The sequence below is a fragment of the Echinops telfairi genome, unplaced genomic scaffold, assembly GCF_000313985.2.
Source record: "Echinops telfairi isolate 266 unplaced genomic scaffold, ASM31398v2 ScPeMD7_7468;HRSCAF=8506_0, whole genome shotgun sequence".
In the NCBI taxonomy this organism is placed as follows: domain Eukaryota; kingdom Metazoa; phylum Chordata; class Mammalia; order Afrosoricida; family Tenrecidae; genus Echinops; species Echinops telfairi.
Genome location: NW_022111369.1, coordinates 52399130 through 52416087, shown reverse-complemented (window position 1 = coordinate 52416087; position 16958 = coordinate 52399130). Strand labels below are relative to the sequence as shown.

At 49.7% G+C, this 16958-nt stretch overlaps 1 protein-coding gene across 5 annotated transcripts in view; it reads right to left on the bottom strand.

The window, feature by feature from the left end:
• Positions 1 to 16958, bottom strand: part of FAM114A1 (family with sequence similarity 114 member A1) — a 79552-nt gene that overhangs the window by 10786 nt on the left and 51808 nt on the right. For all 5 annotated transcript variants that reach the window (XM_045284285.1, XM_004703168.2, XM_045284287.1 and 2 more), the window contains 3 exons: positions 14284 to 14404; positions 3875 to 3966; positions 733 to 891 (listed from right to left, as the gene is read on the bottom strand). In XM_045284285.1, the coding sequence (XP_045140220.1) occupies positions 733 to 891; positions 3875 to 3966; positions 14284 to 14404 (372 nt within the window). The remainder of the gene's footprint in view (positions 1 to 732; positions 892 to 3874; positions 3967 to 14283; positions 14405 to 16958) is intronic.

Below are 16958 nucleotides of genomic sequence, written 5' to 3'. Positions count from 1 at the left end.
CCGTTCCTGTTCCTGGATTCTGTGTCATGAGCTCTTATCTCTTATCTCTACCTGTGCACGTGCTCCGGTCTGGTCTAAAGGGAGAAGCAGCACTGGGGTCCTCAGAGTGGGGGTGAGGAAGCCTCAAGGAGCGAGAGGTGTATTGTGTGTTTCATCAGTGCGCGACTGCACCCTGGTTGATCCCGTCCCTGTGACCCCTCTGTGGGGAGATGTCCATCGTCTACAGAAGGGCTTTGGGTCTCTGCTCCCACCCCCCTCGTTCTCAACAATATGCTTTTTCAAGAGTGGTCTAATTTAAAAGGGGACCCTGTCTCAACAGAGGCAGGACACACATCTATAAAAGCACATGTAGAACCACAAGGCAACGGAATGAAAGCATAGCAATGAGAAAAAGGTGTTGTTTTTAAAGCTTCAATTATCTCAGCTATAAGGCTTAACGACATTTTATAGTGGCCAGTTTGCATAGAAGGTGGAATTTCATCCTAAAGATAAATCAACTGTGTTCCTCAACATCTTTCCCCCCTTCTCATGGTACAGCTGAGGAGCAAGCTGGGTTCCGTGCTGATCTACGGACTGTCTCGATGGCGGCACTCTACTGTTTGTTTCACCATCACGTCTACTTCTAAGGGGCGGAATGAGTGAAACGGAAATGGCCTCTGTTCAGGGAAGACTAGACTGCTGACAACAGGAGCAGTCGTAGTGCCCAGTCGGGGCCATCGACCATTCAGTTACCTCTACGCCCTTCCTCTTCCTTTCTCCCTTTGCGTCGGCGTCAGGGTTTTCGGCCTTCTCGTCCTCTTCCTCTCTGCTTTCTTCCTCTGGCTCTTTGGCCACATCGACCGACACCACAGTTTGATCTTCTTCCACCCAGTCGTGCGCTTTCTTCATGGCCTGCAAGCCCCACCCAATCACAGCAATGCATTCATCGGGTAAACAAGGAGATGAAGCGACTTCAAAGGATGGAGCAGGTTATTGTAGGGTTGCTAACCACAAGGATGGCAGTGCAAACCCACCAGCTGCTCCTTGGGAGAAATACAGGGCTTTCCAACTCCCGTTCAGCGGTATCATCTTGGGAACTCACAGGGCAGTTCTACTCTGTCCTAGAGGGTCGCCATGAGTTGCCATCGACTCGGTGACAGTGAGTCTGGGGTCTTCTGGGGGGGTCGTGGGATATGTGGTGGGCTGGTGGTTCGCACCTACCAGTCGCTCCTTGGGAGAGAGACGAAGCTTTCTGCTCCCGTAGATATTGAGACGTGGAAAGCCACAGAGGCAGTTCTACTCTGCCCTGCAGGGTTACTCTGAACCAGGATGAATCCCACGGCAGTGAGTGAAGTGATTTCAACTCCAAGACTAGGACTAAACTGCTCCAAACCTGCCAAGGTGGTTCTCTGTACGTGTCCCACATGGTGGACTCAATTTCTCAAAATCTGCACAAGTCTGGTACTCAACTACTAACCTAAAAGGTTGGTGGTTCAAACCCACCCCACGGTGCCACGGAAGCAAGGCCTGGTGATCTGCCTCCATAATGACAAACCCAACCCAACTCACTGCCATCAAGTTGTTGCTGACTCACAGCGGCCCTAGACGACAGGGGAGAACTGCCCTGTGAGTTGCGGAGCCTGTAAGTCTTTGCAGGAGAAGAAAGCTCTGCCTTTCTCCCTCAGAGCCACTGCTGGTTTCGAACTGATGACCTTGCAATTAGCAGCCCAATGCGCAAGCACTGTGCCACCAGGGCTCCTCCACAAAGACGGTAACCAAGAAGACCCTATGAACTTGTGCTACTCTGTAATGCAAGGGGTCTCCATGCATCAGAGTCAACTCGAAAATGAAAGAAGGGGGTGCAATATAAAGAGTATGGAGGAAGCACCACAGGGCCGGAGGGTTTTTCAAAAAGCGTATTAACGCAGGATTCTGTTAGAATAAAAGTGACGGCCACACTGGTAGAAAGATCTACCATGTATGTTTTTCATATGTCACGACCAACCCTAAAAGAATACCAGTGGCTTTTTTAATATCGTCCAGAAATTTAGCTTCAGCCATGGTTAAAGCAAATTTCCTCATCTGCCACGTCTCATGAAGCTCTTAATGTTTCATGGACCGCAGGAGGCATCTTGCTGGGCGGATGAAGGATGGCGCGCTGTTCTCGGATTCAAGGCAAGTCTTCCGTCTCCGGCCCCAGGAGGGAGAAGCCACTGGAAAGAGTCTGGCCTGCTCCGGGACCAGTTCACTTCACAGGCGTCTAGGAGGCCAGCAAAACCAACCTTAAAAAGGGTGGCTCTTTGTACTAGCAGAAACCACGTCCTCACCCCCCACCCCCACCCCCTTGCCTGAATTGAAACCGGGCAGACTCGCCCAGATGACAGCTGATGCTGTCTGCTTGAGGTGGGGACAGTGTCTGAGCAGACGCTCTGCTCCTGACTTACTTGCAAACTCAGACATCAAGTCTCAAGAGGTCAAGAGCGCCTGCTGGCGAATGAACAAACTCCCCCACGATGCCGACAGGGAGCCCTGGAGACGCCCACATTCAGAGACAAAGGTTTGGCCTCACTCTGTAAATAAAGCAGCAAGCACCTCGCAGACCCTCCACGCAGTGGCAGGCCTGGCCCTGAGATGGATGAGGCAATTTCCCTCCGTGTTCCCTGTCACCGACCTGCCAGAACTGGCGACCCCGCACGGGATAAAGACATCACTCATCGCTCCACCTCACGACCCAGAGCTGCCAACCAACTCCTCGCCCACTTGGGTGAGTGCGGGCCCGTGTAACCCGAACCCAAACCATGTAGGAAAAGCAAGACAATTTTAAGTAATGGGGAGACGTGTTCTCATTGAAGTCACTCTCCAGCAAGACCCTGTGCCACTGGCCAGGCAGACGGCAGCCATTACCAGAGAAACCCAGGCTGAGAGGCTGCAGCCTTTTCAGAATGCCGTACCAGCGTTTCAGGGGCCGGGAGACACTCAGTTTCCCTGGCTGGCATGCCTCTTCTCCTCTCGAATTCTGACATGCCATTTAAAACAAGGCACATATCAACTCTATATAGGATTTCCAAGGCTATAAATCTTTACAGGGCAGAAAGCCCCATCTTTCTCCCTGTGAGCAGTGGATTTGAACCCCTAACCCAATGCTCCTGGACAGGGCCATAAGGGCCTCCATCACTTTAAAGGGGGTAAGATTGGAAAGGCTTTTGGCGACTTTGACTGTCCTTTTCCTCTCCCTCATCCTGAATACAATAACCCCTGGCCCAATATGGGGAGAGAGATGGGGCTTTCTACTCCCGCCAGGACTGACAGTCTCAGAAACTCAAGGACCCAGTCCTACTGTCTCTTATACAGTCATTTTGAGTTGGCATTGACTGGATGGCGGTGAGTGTGGTGTTTTGTTGGGGCTTTTTAGGCCAGTAATAAGATCCTGATTTTCCCAGAGGAGCCGGGTGTGTGTGTGTGTGTGTGTTATATTGGGCTGCCAACTTCAAGGTCAGCAGTTAGAAGCCACCAGGCACTCCGTGAAAGAAACTTGAAGCTTTCTACTCCGATGAACAGTTATCGTCTCAGTAGGGTGACGATGAGTCAGAATCAACTCGATGACAGTGGAGTTTGCTCCTCCCCCCCAACCCCCAGAAGGCAATAGATTTGTTCAAGGTCATAATGTAATCAGTTAGGAAACGTGGCAACTAAAATGCAGACCTCATGACACAACCTTCTCCGTGACCACATCCTGTGAGGCTGCTTCACGTCTTACTTGCTAACCCGTAACTCCTCTCATGGTGACCACTGGGGTTCTGGGGTTTTTCATGTCAAATGGATCTCTGGGCTTCTAGGGCTGTAAAAAAAATAATTAAAAAAAGATAGCATAGCCTTGGAATCAGACGGTGCCGACCTTATTGAGTTTGTCAGGTGTGGCCGCGACATGGATTTCAAAGAGAAGGTCCGTGAGCATGCGAGCAAATTCTTCTCCCCTTTCTTCTAAGCCTGCAAACAGAGAAAGGCAGAAGTAGGAGGCCCGGTTGACACTCCCTGACACTCCCGTCCTGCAGAAGGTGGCCCCTCGGGTGTAGCGGCAAGGATGAGTTTTACCAACTCAGGCAACCAGTCGTCTGCTGGGCGAGGGGCTGCTCTCAGGAAGCTGGAGCTGGCGCCCCTGACCCCTGACGAAAGGCCGCCTGGGAGCAGGGAGCTCCTGGTCTTGTTCGGAGCGGAAGGCGGGCACTGCCGTTTTGCTCATAGTGGTAGGTGTCACTAGCTATTTGTGGAAGGACAGCTGCATGAACAAATGCCCGACCCTCCTCAAACAAGTGAGACCTGAATGTGTGGCTTAGAGGAGAGGCCGGTAAACTTCGGAAACTGAAGAGCAAGTCCTGTCCCTCACAACGATTTAAAAATTATTCGCAAGTCAGAGATACATTTTTACAAACAAATGAAATCACCATTATCCAAATAATATATTTTAAAGTTTTTCTTTAAATCATTGTATTGAGGGCTCTTACAGCTCTTATCACAATCCATCCATCCATCCATCCATCCATCCATCCATCCATCCATCCATCCATCCATCCATCATGTCAAGCACATTTGTTGCCATCATTATTTTCAAAATATTTTCTTTCTACTTGAGCCCTTGGTATCAGCTCATTTCCCCCCTCCCCCCCCATGAACTTTTGATCATTTATCATTTTTTTTCATGGCTTACACCGACTGCTGCCTCCTTTCATCCACTTTTCTGTTGTCTGTCCCGCTGGGAGGGGGTCATACGTAGATCAATTTTACTTCAGAGCCACATGTATACACCCAAAGAGCCACAGTTTTCCGACCCTCGTTCAGAGTACAGGCTCCCAGACTTACATGGCTTACCGCCCTCTTTCAGAAAAAGAAAAGAAAGAAATTGCTCAGCTCACCTGGACAATGAAAACCTTTTGTGCTACAGCCCACAATCCAAGATAAAGTGCAGGTAACCGCTCCTTTAGCCCCCCACCCCATCATCCAGGAGCCCTGAGGGCATAGTGGTTAGGCATTGGGTGAGGAACTGCAAGGTCACCAGTTCATAACCATGGGCTGCTCTGCAGGGAAATGAGACTTTCTACTCCAGTGGAGTTTCAGTCTCAGAAAGCCACAGGGACAGTTCAACCCTGGGGATGGTAGGGAGTTGGCTTTGGGACCCCATGCTTTGAGCACCCCCAGGGGGCAGGATTGCCCACCTTGATTACAGGATTGCTGTGTTGGGCACTGCAACCTGAATGATACCCAGGATGCCCTCTTCTCTCTCCCGGGCAGAGTATACCCAGAATTGGCCCTGCCGGTTTTACTCTCCTGATATAATCTACCTGCTATCTCTGCAGGGGTTTCTCAAGGTTTCCTAGGATACCATTCTGAGTGATGTCTTCCCTCCCAATGGGAGTTACTAAGGAGAGACTGTCTTTGCTTTGCTTGTTGCTGAATTCATAGCAGCAGACACAGTCCCTGGAACATAAAATCCCAGTACCGTCAAGCCGTTTCGGACTCATCATGATCCTACTGGAGAGGGTAGAGCTGCCCCGCAGGGTTTCCAAGGACACTTCCAATGTTTCTGAGAATAAGACACTGGGTTTAAGTTTGGGGAGAATGAAGGGGCTGCCAATCCAGCTTGCTCCTCTGATTTGAAAATGGTCAGCTTCCAGAGGACAGTTGAACTCTGTGCTCTAGGGTTGCTTATTATAAATCAGAATTGACTCTGTCAGCGAGGCAGGCCTTGGACTCTGCAGAAGTAGACTAGCCACATCTCTCTCCTACAGGGCAGTTGATGGGGTTGAACTATGGACTTTGCAGTTAGCAGTCCCATGCTTCCTGACAGGGAGTGCCACCAGGGCTCTGGGAACATAAAACACCAACAAGAAAAAACCCAACCCAGTGTCCTTGGGTTGGCTTCTAGTCACAGCAACTTGCAAGTGAGATGAATATGCATTGAGTAACAAAATTGACATCATTAACGGGCAAGAGCGAGATCTTGGAAAGCTATTATCTCTTTTTCCCATTAATATTTAAAAGACAGTGCTATTTTAAAAGTGTCTAATTAAAAAGCGCTCAGGAACTGAATTCCACAATGGGTTTATAGTTTGGGAGGGGAAAGGCGTCCCTTTTTTGAGAGAAGCAGCCCTGGCTTAAGCCTGTGGCTGGTGCATACGTTCCTGGGAGGCTAAGCCACCTGAGAAATGATGATCTAGCACCTGTTGGGCCTGTTTACTGTTGCATGGACCAAATGGTTAACCAGCAGTGTGTGAAGAGAGCCAGAGTCACTTGTGGATCTTTGTTTAAAAAAGAAAACACTTGGCTTTGATATCAGTTTATGGTCCTGAAGAATTCCTATGTCCCTGGGGAGTGCAAATGGCGAACCAAACCCTGCAGGTCCGAGTCTTTCCAGAGGGGTCTTGGAAAAAGGCCTGGGATTTAGTTCCGGAAAAAGCCATCCCGAAAGCCTTCCAGGCCCAGGGGCTCCGAGGATGCAATAGAGTACCCGGTAACTGGTGACTGTCGAGTTCACTGGTCTACCAAAGGAAACAGAGGCACGAGTGAAGAGAAAGTACAACATGTCAAGTGGTGAGGGTGATGGGTACCTATAACGTAAGGACCTCTTTATTTAATATTTACAAAGGAAAGGATGTGGGGCTTTGGGGACTTGAAATAGGTGGGTAGCTGAGAAGGTGACCCCTGAGTCCTGAGCTGGAGGGCACAAGGGGATCTGGAGTCAAGTTTTCCAGACAGTGGCACCGGGAGCGTGTGCACAGCCAGCGAGGGAGTGTGTCTGGCTGGCCCAGCGAACAGCAAGGAGGCTGGTGGGGCTGGAGCCCTGGGAGTGGGTGTGAACCCTGAAAGAAGACAAAGGGGTGGGGGAGAATAAGAGAGGGGAGAGAGGCAAAAAGGGGGGCCACAGGGGAAAAGAGGGAGAAGCAGAGAAAAAGAGGGAAGTGAGGGAGAGAGAAAAAGAGGAGGAAGGGAGGGGAGATAGATGAGAGAGAGAGAGAGAGAGAGAGAGAGAGAGAGATGACAGTCTTTGCTTATGATTAGGCAGTTGCAAAAGCAAGCCGTTTTAATCTAAGGTGGGAAGTACTTTGTCTGGGGGGCATCCGGCACCTAGCCATTCCCAGAGGAGCTGTCCGCAGAACAGAGCCGTCCCTGGTACCTAGTACTTGCAGCTGTAGCAGAAACACTATAGGTGAGGGACTTCAAAGAACAGAAGTTTACTTTCTCACTGAGAAAGGGGCGATGAGATTGGAAGACTGGCTGTCGGCTCTCTGTCCACTAGGTGAGACAATCCTTGGTCCAGCTTTCCTCAGTTCCCTGGTGACCTGGAGACACGGCATCGACCGGCCCCCCCATCTGTGCTTGCTTGCTCATCTTTGTGTCTCATCTTGTAAACAGTCAAAGGTTCAAGACAACACACTACACTGATCAACCTAACAGAGACAATTCTGTCCCCAATGAAATTGCATCCCCAGGTACAGGGACTAGGATTCCAGTCCCCCTGCACCCAACCTCCACGGCCATCGAGTGGATGCCGACTCATGGGGACCCACAGGACAGAGAGAGCTGCTCCGGATGGTTTCAGAGGCTGCAAATCCACAGATGGCTTCACCTTGCTCCAGCAGAGCATCTGGGGGGTTTGAACCATCGACCTGGCCGTTTCCAGGCCAATGCCCAGCCCACTGTGCCACCAGGGCTCCTGTCATACATCTGGGGTAGAGAGGGGTCTTCAAAAAGTTCATGGGAGAAAAATGGAATTAAAAGAGGATGGGAAGTTTCCCTGAACTGTCTGAAGCCCTCCTCATGTTTTGGAGGGGCATATAGTTCCTAACGGGAGCTTTCGAGAATGAGAAGGCACAAATCAATCTCAATCTCTCTTACACACACCACCACCACCACCACCACCACCACCACACCACCATACCCCGCCCCCTGAGAAGAATCTCTGTGAGCAGAATCTCTGTGTCTCACCCTCTCTGGGCAGGCACAGGAAGAGGGGCAAAGCAGGACAGGGAGGGCAGAGGCAGGCAGCGCCCACGAGGGCTCATCCTGACATGGCCCTTCTGATTGGCACGCAGAAGTGCCGCAGAGCAGAGAGAGCCCGGCGTGGAGGCATGGAAGGCAGGATTCTGCCCCAGTTGCTACCTCTCCTGAGGTCCTGGCCTGGGCCGGGCTGGTCACACAGCTTTGCGTCCCTCCTCTGTGAATGCAGAATAACACAACCCACCATCTTCTCCTGGGACGTGGTGGTGTTAGGTGCCAGCTAGTCTGCTCCGACCCATAGCGCCCCTAGGCACGGCAGAACGAAACAGTGCCCGGCCCTGCGCCATCCTCACCGCTGTTCCTATGCTTAGTCTGTGGTTGCAACTCATTGTTGGAGAGGTAATGACGAAATACACCAACCACCTTGAGAGCGTTTTAGAAACACTGCACTTTTGTAAGTATACAGTGAACCCTCGCCACTTCGCACTTCGACTTCCGCAGCTTCACTCTATCGCGGTTTTTGCATAATAGCGCATGCTCTGTCATTACTGCCACTGATTGGCTCATACTGTACACGCTTGATGCCATAAATAATATAATAAATAATAAATGATAATTGTAACGTCCAAAATGTTTTACTGTATTTTCCCTTTTTCGTTTAATAAATTGGGTAATACGAGTGTAATGGTGACTAAAGGGTGTTTTTTCATGTCCTCTATGCTCTAACTACGAAAATATTTGATTGACAAATAAGGAATCCTACTTCGCGGAATTTCATTTATCACGGTAGGGTCTAGAACCGATGAACCGCGACAAACGAGGGTTCACTGTATTGTCAGAGAGCCACATGGATGCATGGGGGAAAGGGGGGGGTGTGTGAAAAAAATTGGGGATCAACCAACACTGGACGAGAATACAAGTATTTCGTTCGGCTGCAGCTTTCGGATCGGTTTCACTCTCTGAAACGGAAGAAGACACCAAGAACTGCCAGCAAACACGTAACACGCTCAGGGCAGAGGCACGGAGAGAGGCAGAGAGGGTAACAATGGTGCGACAAAATGCCTCGGATGACAACTCTTGGTCTGTATGTACGGCCAGAATGGCCAGAAAGAGAATCACTAAGGTAAAAAACAGAAAGGACACATCGGTCAGTGTAAGACATGAACAAATAACAATATTTCATAAATTATCAAGGGTTCATGAGGGAGGGTGGGGGGAAATGAGTAGCTGATACCAAGGGCTCAAGTAGAGAGAAAATGTTTTGAAAATGATGGTGGCAACATTTGTACAAACGTGCTTGACACAATGGTTGGACGGATGGATTGTGGTAAGAGCTGTACAAGACTCCAATAAAATGATTAAAAAGAAAAGAAAAATAGAAAGGAATCTTTTAAAATCTCTTCACAACAACGGTAAGCCACATTAAGGACCCACAACAGGATGCGAAAATTACAAGCACTAGAAAAACAAACATGCAAATCACTAGTAACCTTATTAAACGCCGAGGAGTCTGATACTAAGTTTATCACAAATGACAGTTTATTACATTTTCTTGAGACTACCAAATGCATTATTTAGCTGTTAGAGGGCTTTTAGGAGTGCAAGTGCTTACAAGTAAAAGACATGGATGAAATTGCCGTTTTCTTCCAGGATCTTTGCTTTGGGGTCGTCTCCTTAGCCCGCAATTAAGAATCCTTCCTCTAGGACCATTTGGGCATTAATTAATCCTTCAACCAGAGCTGCAACACTGTACCATAGTTTACCATCTTCAGTGTCAACCTGCCTATTCCTTTCAGCCACTTCTTCATTTAGTGTCTGGATGCTATTCACTTAATCATGTTAATTAAAATGAACAGTTGTTGGGGACCGGTCAGGGACTTGGTTCCCACTAACCGTGACCCCTGCGCACAGCAGCATGGACGCTGCCCGGAACCATCCTCACAGCCGGGCTACGTCTGCGCTCGTGGTTGCAGCTACTGTGTGCATTCATCTCTTCGAAGAGTTCCACGTGGGCTCTGATGAGTTATTATCCGGTCCGTCCAGACAGCACGAGACAGAGCCTTGTCTTCTTCGCTTCCCAGATGCATTCAGGTGGTACTTCTTCCAACACAGATTTGCTTCTTCCTTTGCCAGTCCGTGGGATATTCAATATTCTCCACTGACACCACAATCCAACCGCATCACTCCCTCTGTCCTCTTCCTTATTTGCTGTCCAGGTCTTGCATGCTGCGGTAGTTGTATATAATGGTCAGTTTGAGGATTAAGTGTGTAGGGGTGGAGTCTAGGCTGTTAATCAGGATACGGCCAATGAGATCTCTGTGTGGGCATGGTCTTCCCTAAGGATTCTGGGAATTGCTGAAATGTCCTCTTTGGAGGTGGGAGATTCTCTGCTCACACCCTGGGAGGCATAGCAGCTGACAAGACGCATGGACCCACCCTGATGCAGCCCTGGGTGCTGGAGAAGCCATGCAGAGACCCCTGCAGCGCTGAGATGTTTCCAATGCCACTGGATCCAAAGACTTTCTACCCACTGACCTGTGATCTTCTATGTGTTTCATAAGTCTGAAGAGGACTTTATAGATTGGTAACGGACATATGGGCTAATATCAGACTTATGGACTTGATCTGGACTGGGCTGGGATGTTTTCTCAATGTGTTCAATTGCTCTTGAATATAAATCTCTTTCTTAGATACATATGAGTCTCTATGGATTTGTTTCTCTAGTCCACCCAGACTAACACTCATTCAGAGAAGGTGACTGACAATACCGTGGCGTGGGTCACACGCATCTTAGTCCTCAAAGAGACACCTTTGCTTTATAATACTTTACAAAGGTCTTCTGAGGCAGATTTTCCCAAAGCCGTAGGTCCTTTGGTTTCCCTCTCTCTTCTTTTTTTTTCCTTGCATATCAGAAATGTGGTTTTATTTTTATTTGAAAACTTAAAATCCTAGACGAATGATTTCAGTCTATACATTTGACTTTGTTCTTTATACAGAATGTAAAGATGCCCCTCATGAATCTTCCATGGGGAGGGTTTTGCAAGCCTGAGGGAAGACGTGGTTTGCACCCAAGGGTGTCTCCTCTGTGGGCGGGAGTGGGAACCAGCGGTGTTGTGCTTCTACGCAGGAATGAGGACAAGTGACATCGCGGAGTGGAGAGAGGGTCAGGGACCATTCTCGTTAGTCAGATTCAAGAAGCTGACACGACCCAAAGTCTGTGCAGCACGGGCCCAGGCAGGCACGTTCGTGAGGGCCCTGAGATGACGCTGCGATGACAGGTTGGGAGGTCGTCAGGCAGCGCGCCCCACGGGAGAACGCCAGGGAGAGCTATGGCTGGAGAGGCTGGAATGAGGGATTTTCACTAGAGCAAATGAACTTCGGGTCAACTCCCCAAATAGACAAAACCGAGCGTCATCACGAGTGTCGGCACACGGAGGGCATGCCAGACCAGATTCTGTGCAGCACGCTAATTGAAGAGTAGCCATTTGACTCTTTCGGGGATGGCTCCTCTCACAAAGAGACACCTCTCTTAGTTCCTCTTGGGGCCACTCCGCTCACGGTATGGCACCAACAGCTTCTGTTTTAGTGTCTTCCTTTAAACACAAAGAGAAGCCTAGGTCCTTTGTGACTGTGAAAGGAACACAAATGCTCCAAATCATCATTCTCTAAATATCTCTAAGATGCGCACCTCTTCCCGATTCAGTATCCTGCGATGGATTCTTCTGTTCGGAGGCAAAGACGTAGATCTCATTAATCTGAAGGCACAGATGGGCAGCAGAGGGGGATATGGTGCTGAAGTGACAGCTACAAATGCTGTCAATCATTTTGCTTTGAGCAGAGAGGTTGACTTGAGTCCTTGTGCTCATGGTTTGATTAAACATGTTTGGGCAGTGTTTTATGATCAAACACTACGAATGCATTAACATTATAACCCTGCCTAGTGGACAATAACAAGTACAGTAATAAGTAAGAGCTACAATTCATCGTACATTTACTACATCATACATTCTAGGTATGGTGCTAACATTTTGAATAATGGTAACTTTTTTTGGGAAGCAGTTCTGTGTGCTAGGCCCTGTAATGAATATTTTTGCATACATAATCTAATTTGATCTTTAAAACAGCTCTTGGAAATACACATTATTGTTTCTATCTCACAGATGAAGATACTAATTTTAGAAAGATTACAAATAGTCCCTGATTAAAGATGGGGTACTGTTCTAATGGCCCTAGCATAGGTCGGTTTTTCCTCCCCACCCCCTAACATCAATTCTGATCTAAGTTGAATACCTCTTTTTTTGGAGTGTCCATTATTATTGTCTTTTATTAGTCGTATTTTTTTTTTACCAAGCCCATCTCTCTATGTCTCCAGAGGTTGGACACATTATGCATGAATATCTGCCATCGAACATCTGAGAGTGGGAACATCAGCTAGTTCTGCAAATCCATGGGTACGAGGATGTAGTAAAGCAAAAGAAAACCAACAGATGGTCTTAAGTGAGGTTCCTCAGGGAATACCTGGCTTGAACTAGCCCAAGACTATATAGCAACCACGTGTGGAAAGAGGTCAGCCTTGTCCACGGCAGCGCAAGCTCTCCACATAGCGCGTCTGAAATGACCGCGGTGTGGGTGTGGCTTTGACAATAGTAAGGACTTGCTGTCTGTGTACATACTGCTGTTATTAGGGTCCCGAGAGCGGGTTTCGATTCACGCTGGCCCCGCATGAAAGAGTAGAACCGTCCCATAGTGTTTCCTGGCCTGGCAGCAGGTCTCTCTCCTTCAGAACCACTGGGTAGGTCCGAACCACCAACCTTTTGGATTGTAGTTAAAAGCTTAAGGGCTGGGTGGCCAGGGTTGCAAATGTTTTACGATATCCTGCTCCCAAACGAACAGCGTCAAGGACTCCGAAGCATCCCCAACATTGACAACATTTTCTTCTCCTCAAGACAGGCAGGTAGGTAGGCAGGCAGGCAGGCAGGCTGGCCTCTCACAACAGGTTCTAGTCTCCTCAGCGTGGAGTCCCCGCAGGGATAGGCGATTCATGAAGAGGTGTCCCTGGGCCACTTTCGTGACTGCCAGGCACTGTGGGAAACATGAGGCTCCTCTGTCCGAGCTGGGCGTTGAGGTAGACAAGGAGAGCCCTGGGGGTGTAGTGGTTATGCAGCGGGTTGTGAATGACATGGTCAGCAGTTAGAAACCACTAGCAACTACATGGGAGGAAGACGGAGCTTTCTACTCCCATAAAGAGTGACCGTTTCAAAGGCCCACAGGGGCAGTTCCACACTGTCCTATAGGGCTACTTTGGGGTGGCATCAATTCATGGCAGGGAGTAGGACATTGATGGGGGGCCACCATGGCTCAGCGGTAGAATTCTCACGTTGCAAGGGGGAAAACTGGGTTTGATTCCCAACCGAGGCACGTCACACACAGCCATTGCCCCGCTGCCAGACTTCTATGTGGCCAAGATGCTGAACTGTGCTCAGCAGGGCACGCAGGCAAAGGCGCACTTGGGGGATGGGGCCTGGCACTAGAGTTTCTAACCACAGAGTCAACGAAAACCCCACAGGTCTCACCAAGCCATTCTGTATTCAGTCACGGGATGGTGGTGGCCGGGTAGCTTTTGTTTCATGGTGCATGGAGTTCCCTCCAGTCAGCAGCCGGCTTGGTGGCTGACCACACCAACCATAAAACACAGAAACACACCGTCACTCTTACACAAGGAACTCCAGTGGGGCCACACGGTGAAGCGCTTGATGACTAACCAAAATGTAACCTGCTCCAACCCGGCCGCTCCCCTGCAGCACGCATGGCCACCCGCTTTTGTCAAGAACCCCGCGGGGGTAGTTCTCCTTTGTAGGGTGGCTACGAGTTGGGATCGACGCAGTGACACCCAGCAAGAGCAGCAGCAACCCTGACCCCTCTCCATGGAAAGGAATGAGAAAACTACACAAGGAAATCCACTCACGGAGTTGTTCGGCCACATTCAATCACCTTTCCCAACGTCCACGTGCAGAGGAAAATGAGCACGTGGCTGCATCCTGCTCTTTGTTCCTTCTACCCCAAGCATTTATGGGTGCCCAGGGTACTGGGAACCAGAGCCATCAAGTGGCTAAGGCAGGCAGGCCCGTCCAGGGACAGAACTGTAGGCCCATGTGACAAGCGCCTCTCACAAGCACCCAGGCCGGGGTCGCCTGGGCGCGTGGCGGAGGGGCAGGCGAATGAAGTCCCTGCACCTCAGGATAGGGCTGTGTCCCTGAGCCCCGTCCGGTGTATGCCAACAGCGTATGGGGCAATGCCACGTGTTTCCTTTACCTTGTTCAGGAGCCTCTTCGTTCTCTAATTCTTTGGCTGCAAAGATGTCTTTAATGAAAACCAGGTCACTTTTCAAGGTTTCCAGCTGCTCTCCATCAAGCGATTCTAAAAACGCGCGAACCTGAAAGCAGAACGAGGCCAGCAGAGCTGTCAGCTTGTCTTCTCATCAGGGATGCTGCCGCCCAGCTGTCCCCTGCAACCCTGGGACCGGAGTGAGTGACTCGTGGTAGGGGAAGCTGTCGTGGCCTCGAAGGGTGATTTTGAACCCACTCACTGCCCTCAAGTCAATCCCGACTCACAGGGACCCGTACACCAAACTCAACCCAAACCCACTGCCATCAGGTAGATTTCGACCCTACAGGTTAGGGGAGAACGGCCCCTGTGGGTTTCCGAGGCTGTAAGTCTTTATGGGAGCAGAAAGCCTCATCTGGCTGGTGGATTCGAACTGCTGACCTTGCAGTTAACAGTTCAACTTGTCACCCACTGTGCCGCCAGGGCTCCTCTATTGGATCTCCAAGACGGCATCTTTGTCAGCGCTGACAGCCTGACCTTGGGTAGTGACCTCACTGCCTCCGAACTGTGCAATGCCGGGCAAGTTAGCTGGGTCTCGGGCTTCTTCGTTTAAAATGAGATTCACACCTGAGAGGGAATCTTGAGGAAGGGCAAAGGCCATGGCAACCAGTGTCAGTGGAGGGCAAGAGAGGGACATCAAGGAAGATGCTGCCCTTCCCCGTCCCATGGTCTCTGCTCACGGCCTTCAGGCCCAGGCACCCTCTCTCTCACTCTGAAGATGGATTCGAATTTCCATTATAGTCAAAAGGCTCGGAGAACCACAAGGAAATGTCAAACGTGGCTGTGGGACAATGCGGTTTTTATTTTCCATTCTGCAGGCCACATGCTTGCACGGGAGGCCTGGGTTTGACTAGTCAGTATGGACTGTCCGGACCAGGCCTTCCTGTCTGTTCATGGGGGTGGATGAGCACATCAGTGTGAGGGAGGCATTGGAGAGGGCATGCTGGATAGCCCAGGACATCATTTCCTGAAGGCCTTCCTGCACCACAGTCCAGCAACGTGCAGCTGATGCAGGGCTCCAGGAGGAAGCAGGCCGCGCAGCCAGCAACGCACAATCCATTAGCGGCGAGTTCAGCAAGTGGGAGCCCATTCGCCCAGTGTGAGGGCTGTGGCCACTCCTGTGGGCTCTGATCTTTAGGGTCTTCACTTCAGCACACACGGTGTTGACTCAGTGTAATTCTCAGAGTCCTCTATGCCCATATATTGAATTATTATGCTTCAGATATACTTTTTAAACAGTAGGTTTGGTAAAATATAGAAAAGCAGTAGTTCTCGGAGAAGGGCATTTGAATACGATGCTTAATGAGAACATACCCACAGAAGGGAATGTTTTGATTTCTCTGTGTCTTCTGGAGTGTCCTGGGTGGTGGAAGCAGGTAACATGCTCAGATGCTGATGGAAAAAGGATCATCTGGGGTCTTAAAGGCTTGAAGACAAACAAGCGGCCATCTAGCTGAGAAGCAACAAAACCCATATGGAAGAAGCACACTAGCCTGTGTGATCATAAGGTGTCTATGGGATCAGGTATCAGGCATCAAGGACATTGAACAACAAATCATATCGATGTGAATGAAGGGGAGGGCAGAGTGGAGACTCAAAGCCCATCTATAGACAATTGGACATCCCCTTACAGAAGGGTCAGGAAGAGACAAGCCAGTCAGGGTGCAGTACAGTACCAATAAAACATACATCTTTCCTCTAGTTCGTAATGCTTTCTCCCCCCAACTATCATGACCCCAATTCTACCTTATAAATCTGGCTAGATTAGAGCATGTACATGGGTACAGATAAGAGCTGGAAACACAGGGAACCCAGGACAGATAAACCCCTCAGGACCAATAATGAGAGTGGTGATTCCAGGAGGAGAAGGAGAAGGTGGAGAAAGGCGGAACCGATCACAGTGATTGACATGGAACCCCCTCCCAGGGGATGGACAACAGAAAATTGGGTAAAAGGAGACAGTGGTTGGTGTAAGACATGAAAAAAAAAAAAAAAAGAAGATATATTATCAAGGGTTCATGAGGGAGGGAGAGGGAGACGGGGGTGGGGGGTGGTGATGAGCTGATACCAAGGGCTCAAGTAGAAAGAAAATTTTGAGAATGATGATGGCAACAGATGTACAAATATGCTTGACACAATGGATGGATTGTGATAAGAGCTGTAAGAGCCCCCAATAAAATAAAACGAAAAAACAAACAAACCATTTTAAAAATAAGTAAATAAATAGTGGTTTGACTCCACCCAGAGGCTCCCTGGGAAGACCGGTGTGGTGACAGCCTTCTGAAGAGTCAGCTGCTGCAAAGCCCTGGAGCGCGGCTCTACTCGGACACACATAGGGTTGCCAGGAGTTGGAATTCACTGGGGGCAACGAGGTTGGCCTGCCCATCAGCCTGGGCTTCTTCTCCAAACTTCGCTCTTTACAGTAGGGTCGAAGAGGTGAGCTGCATGCAGAGAGTGTGGCTGGGGTGTGGCCATGGGGATGACGGTGTCCTCACATGGACCTTGTGGTGAGAGGCTCAGCTGGAGTTAGGGAGACGATTGCAGGATGGGGGCTCGGGAGGAGTTCAGAGGAGTCTGAGAATGGGAACCCGGTCTTTTTTTTT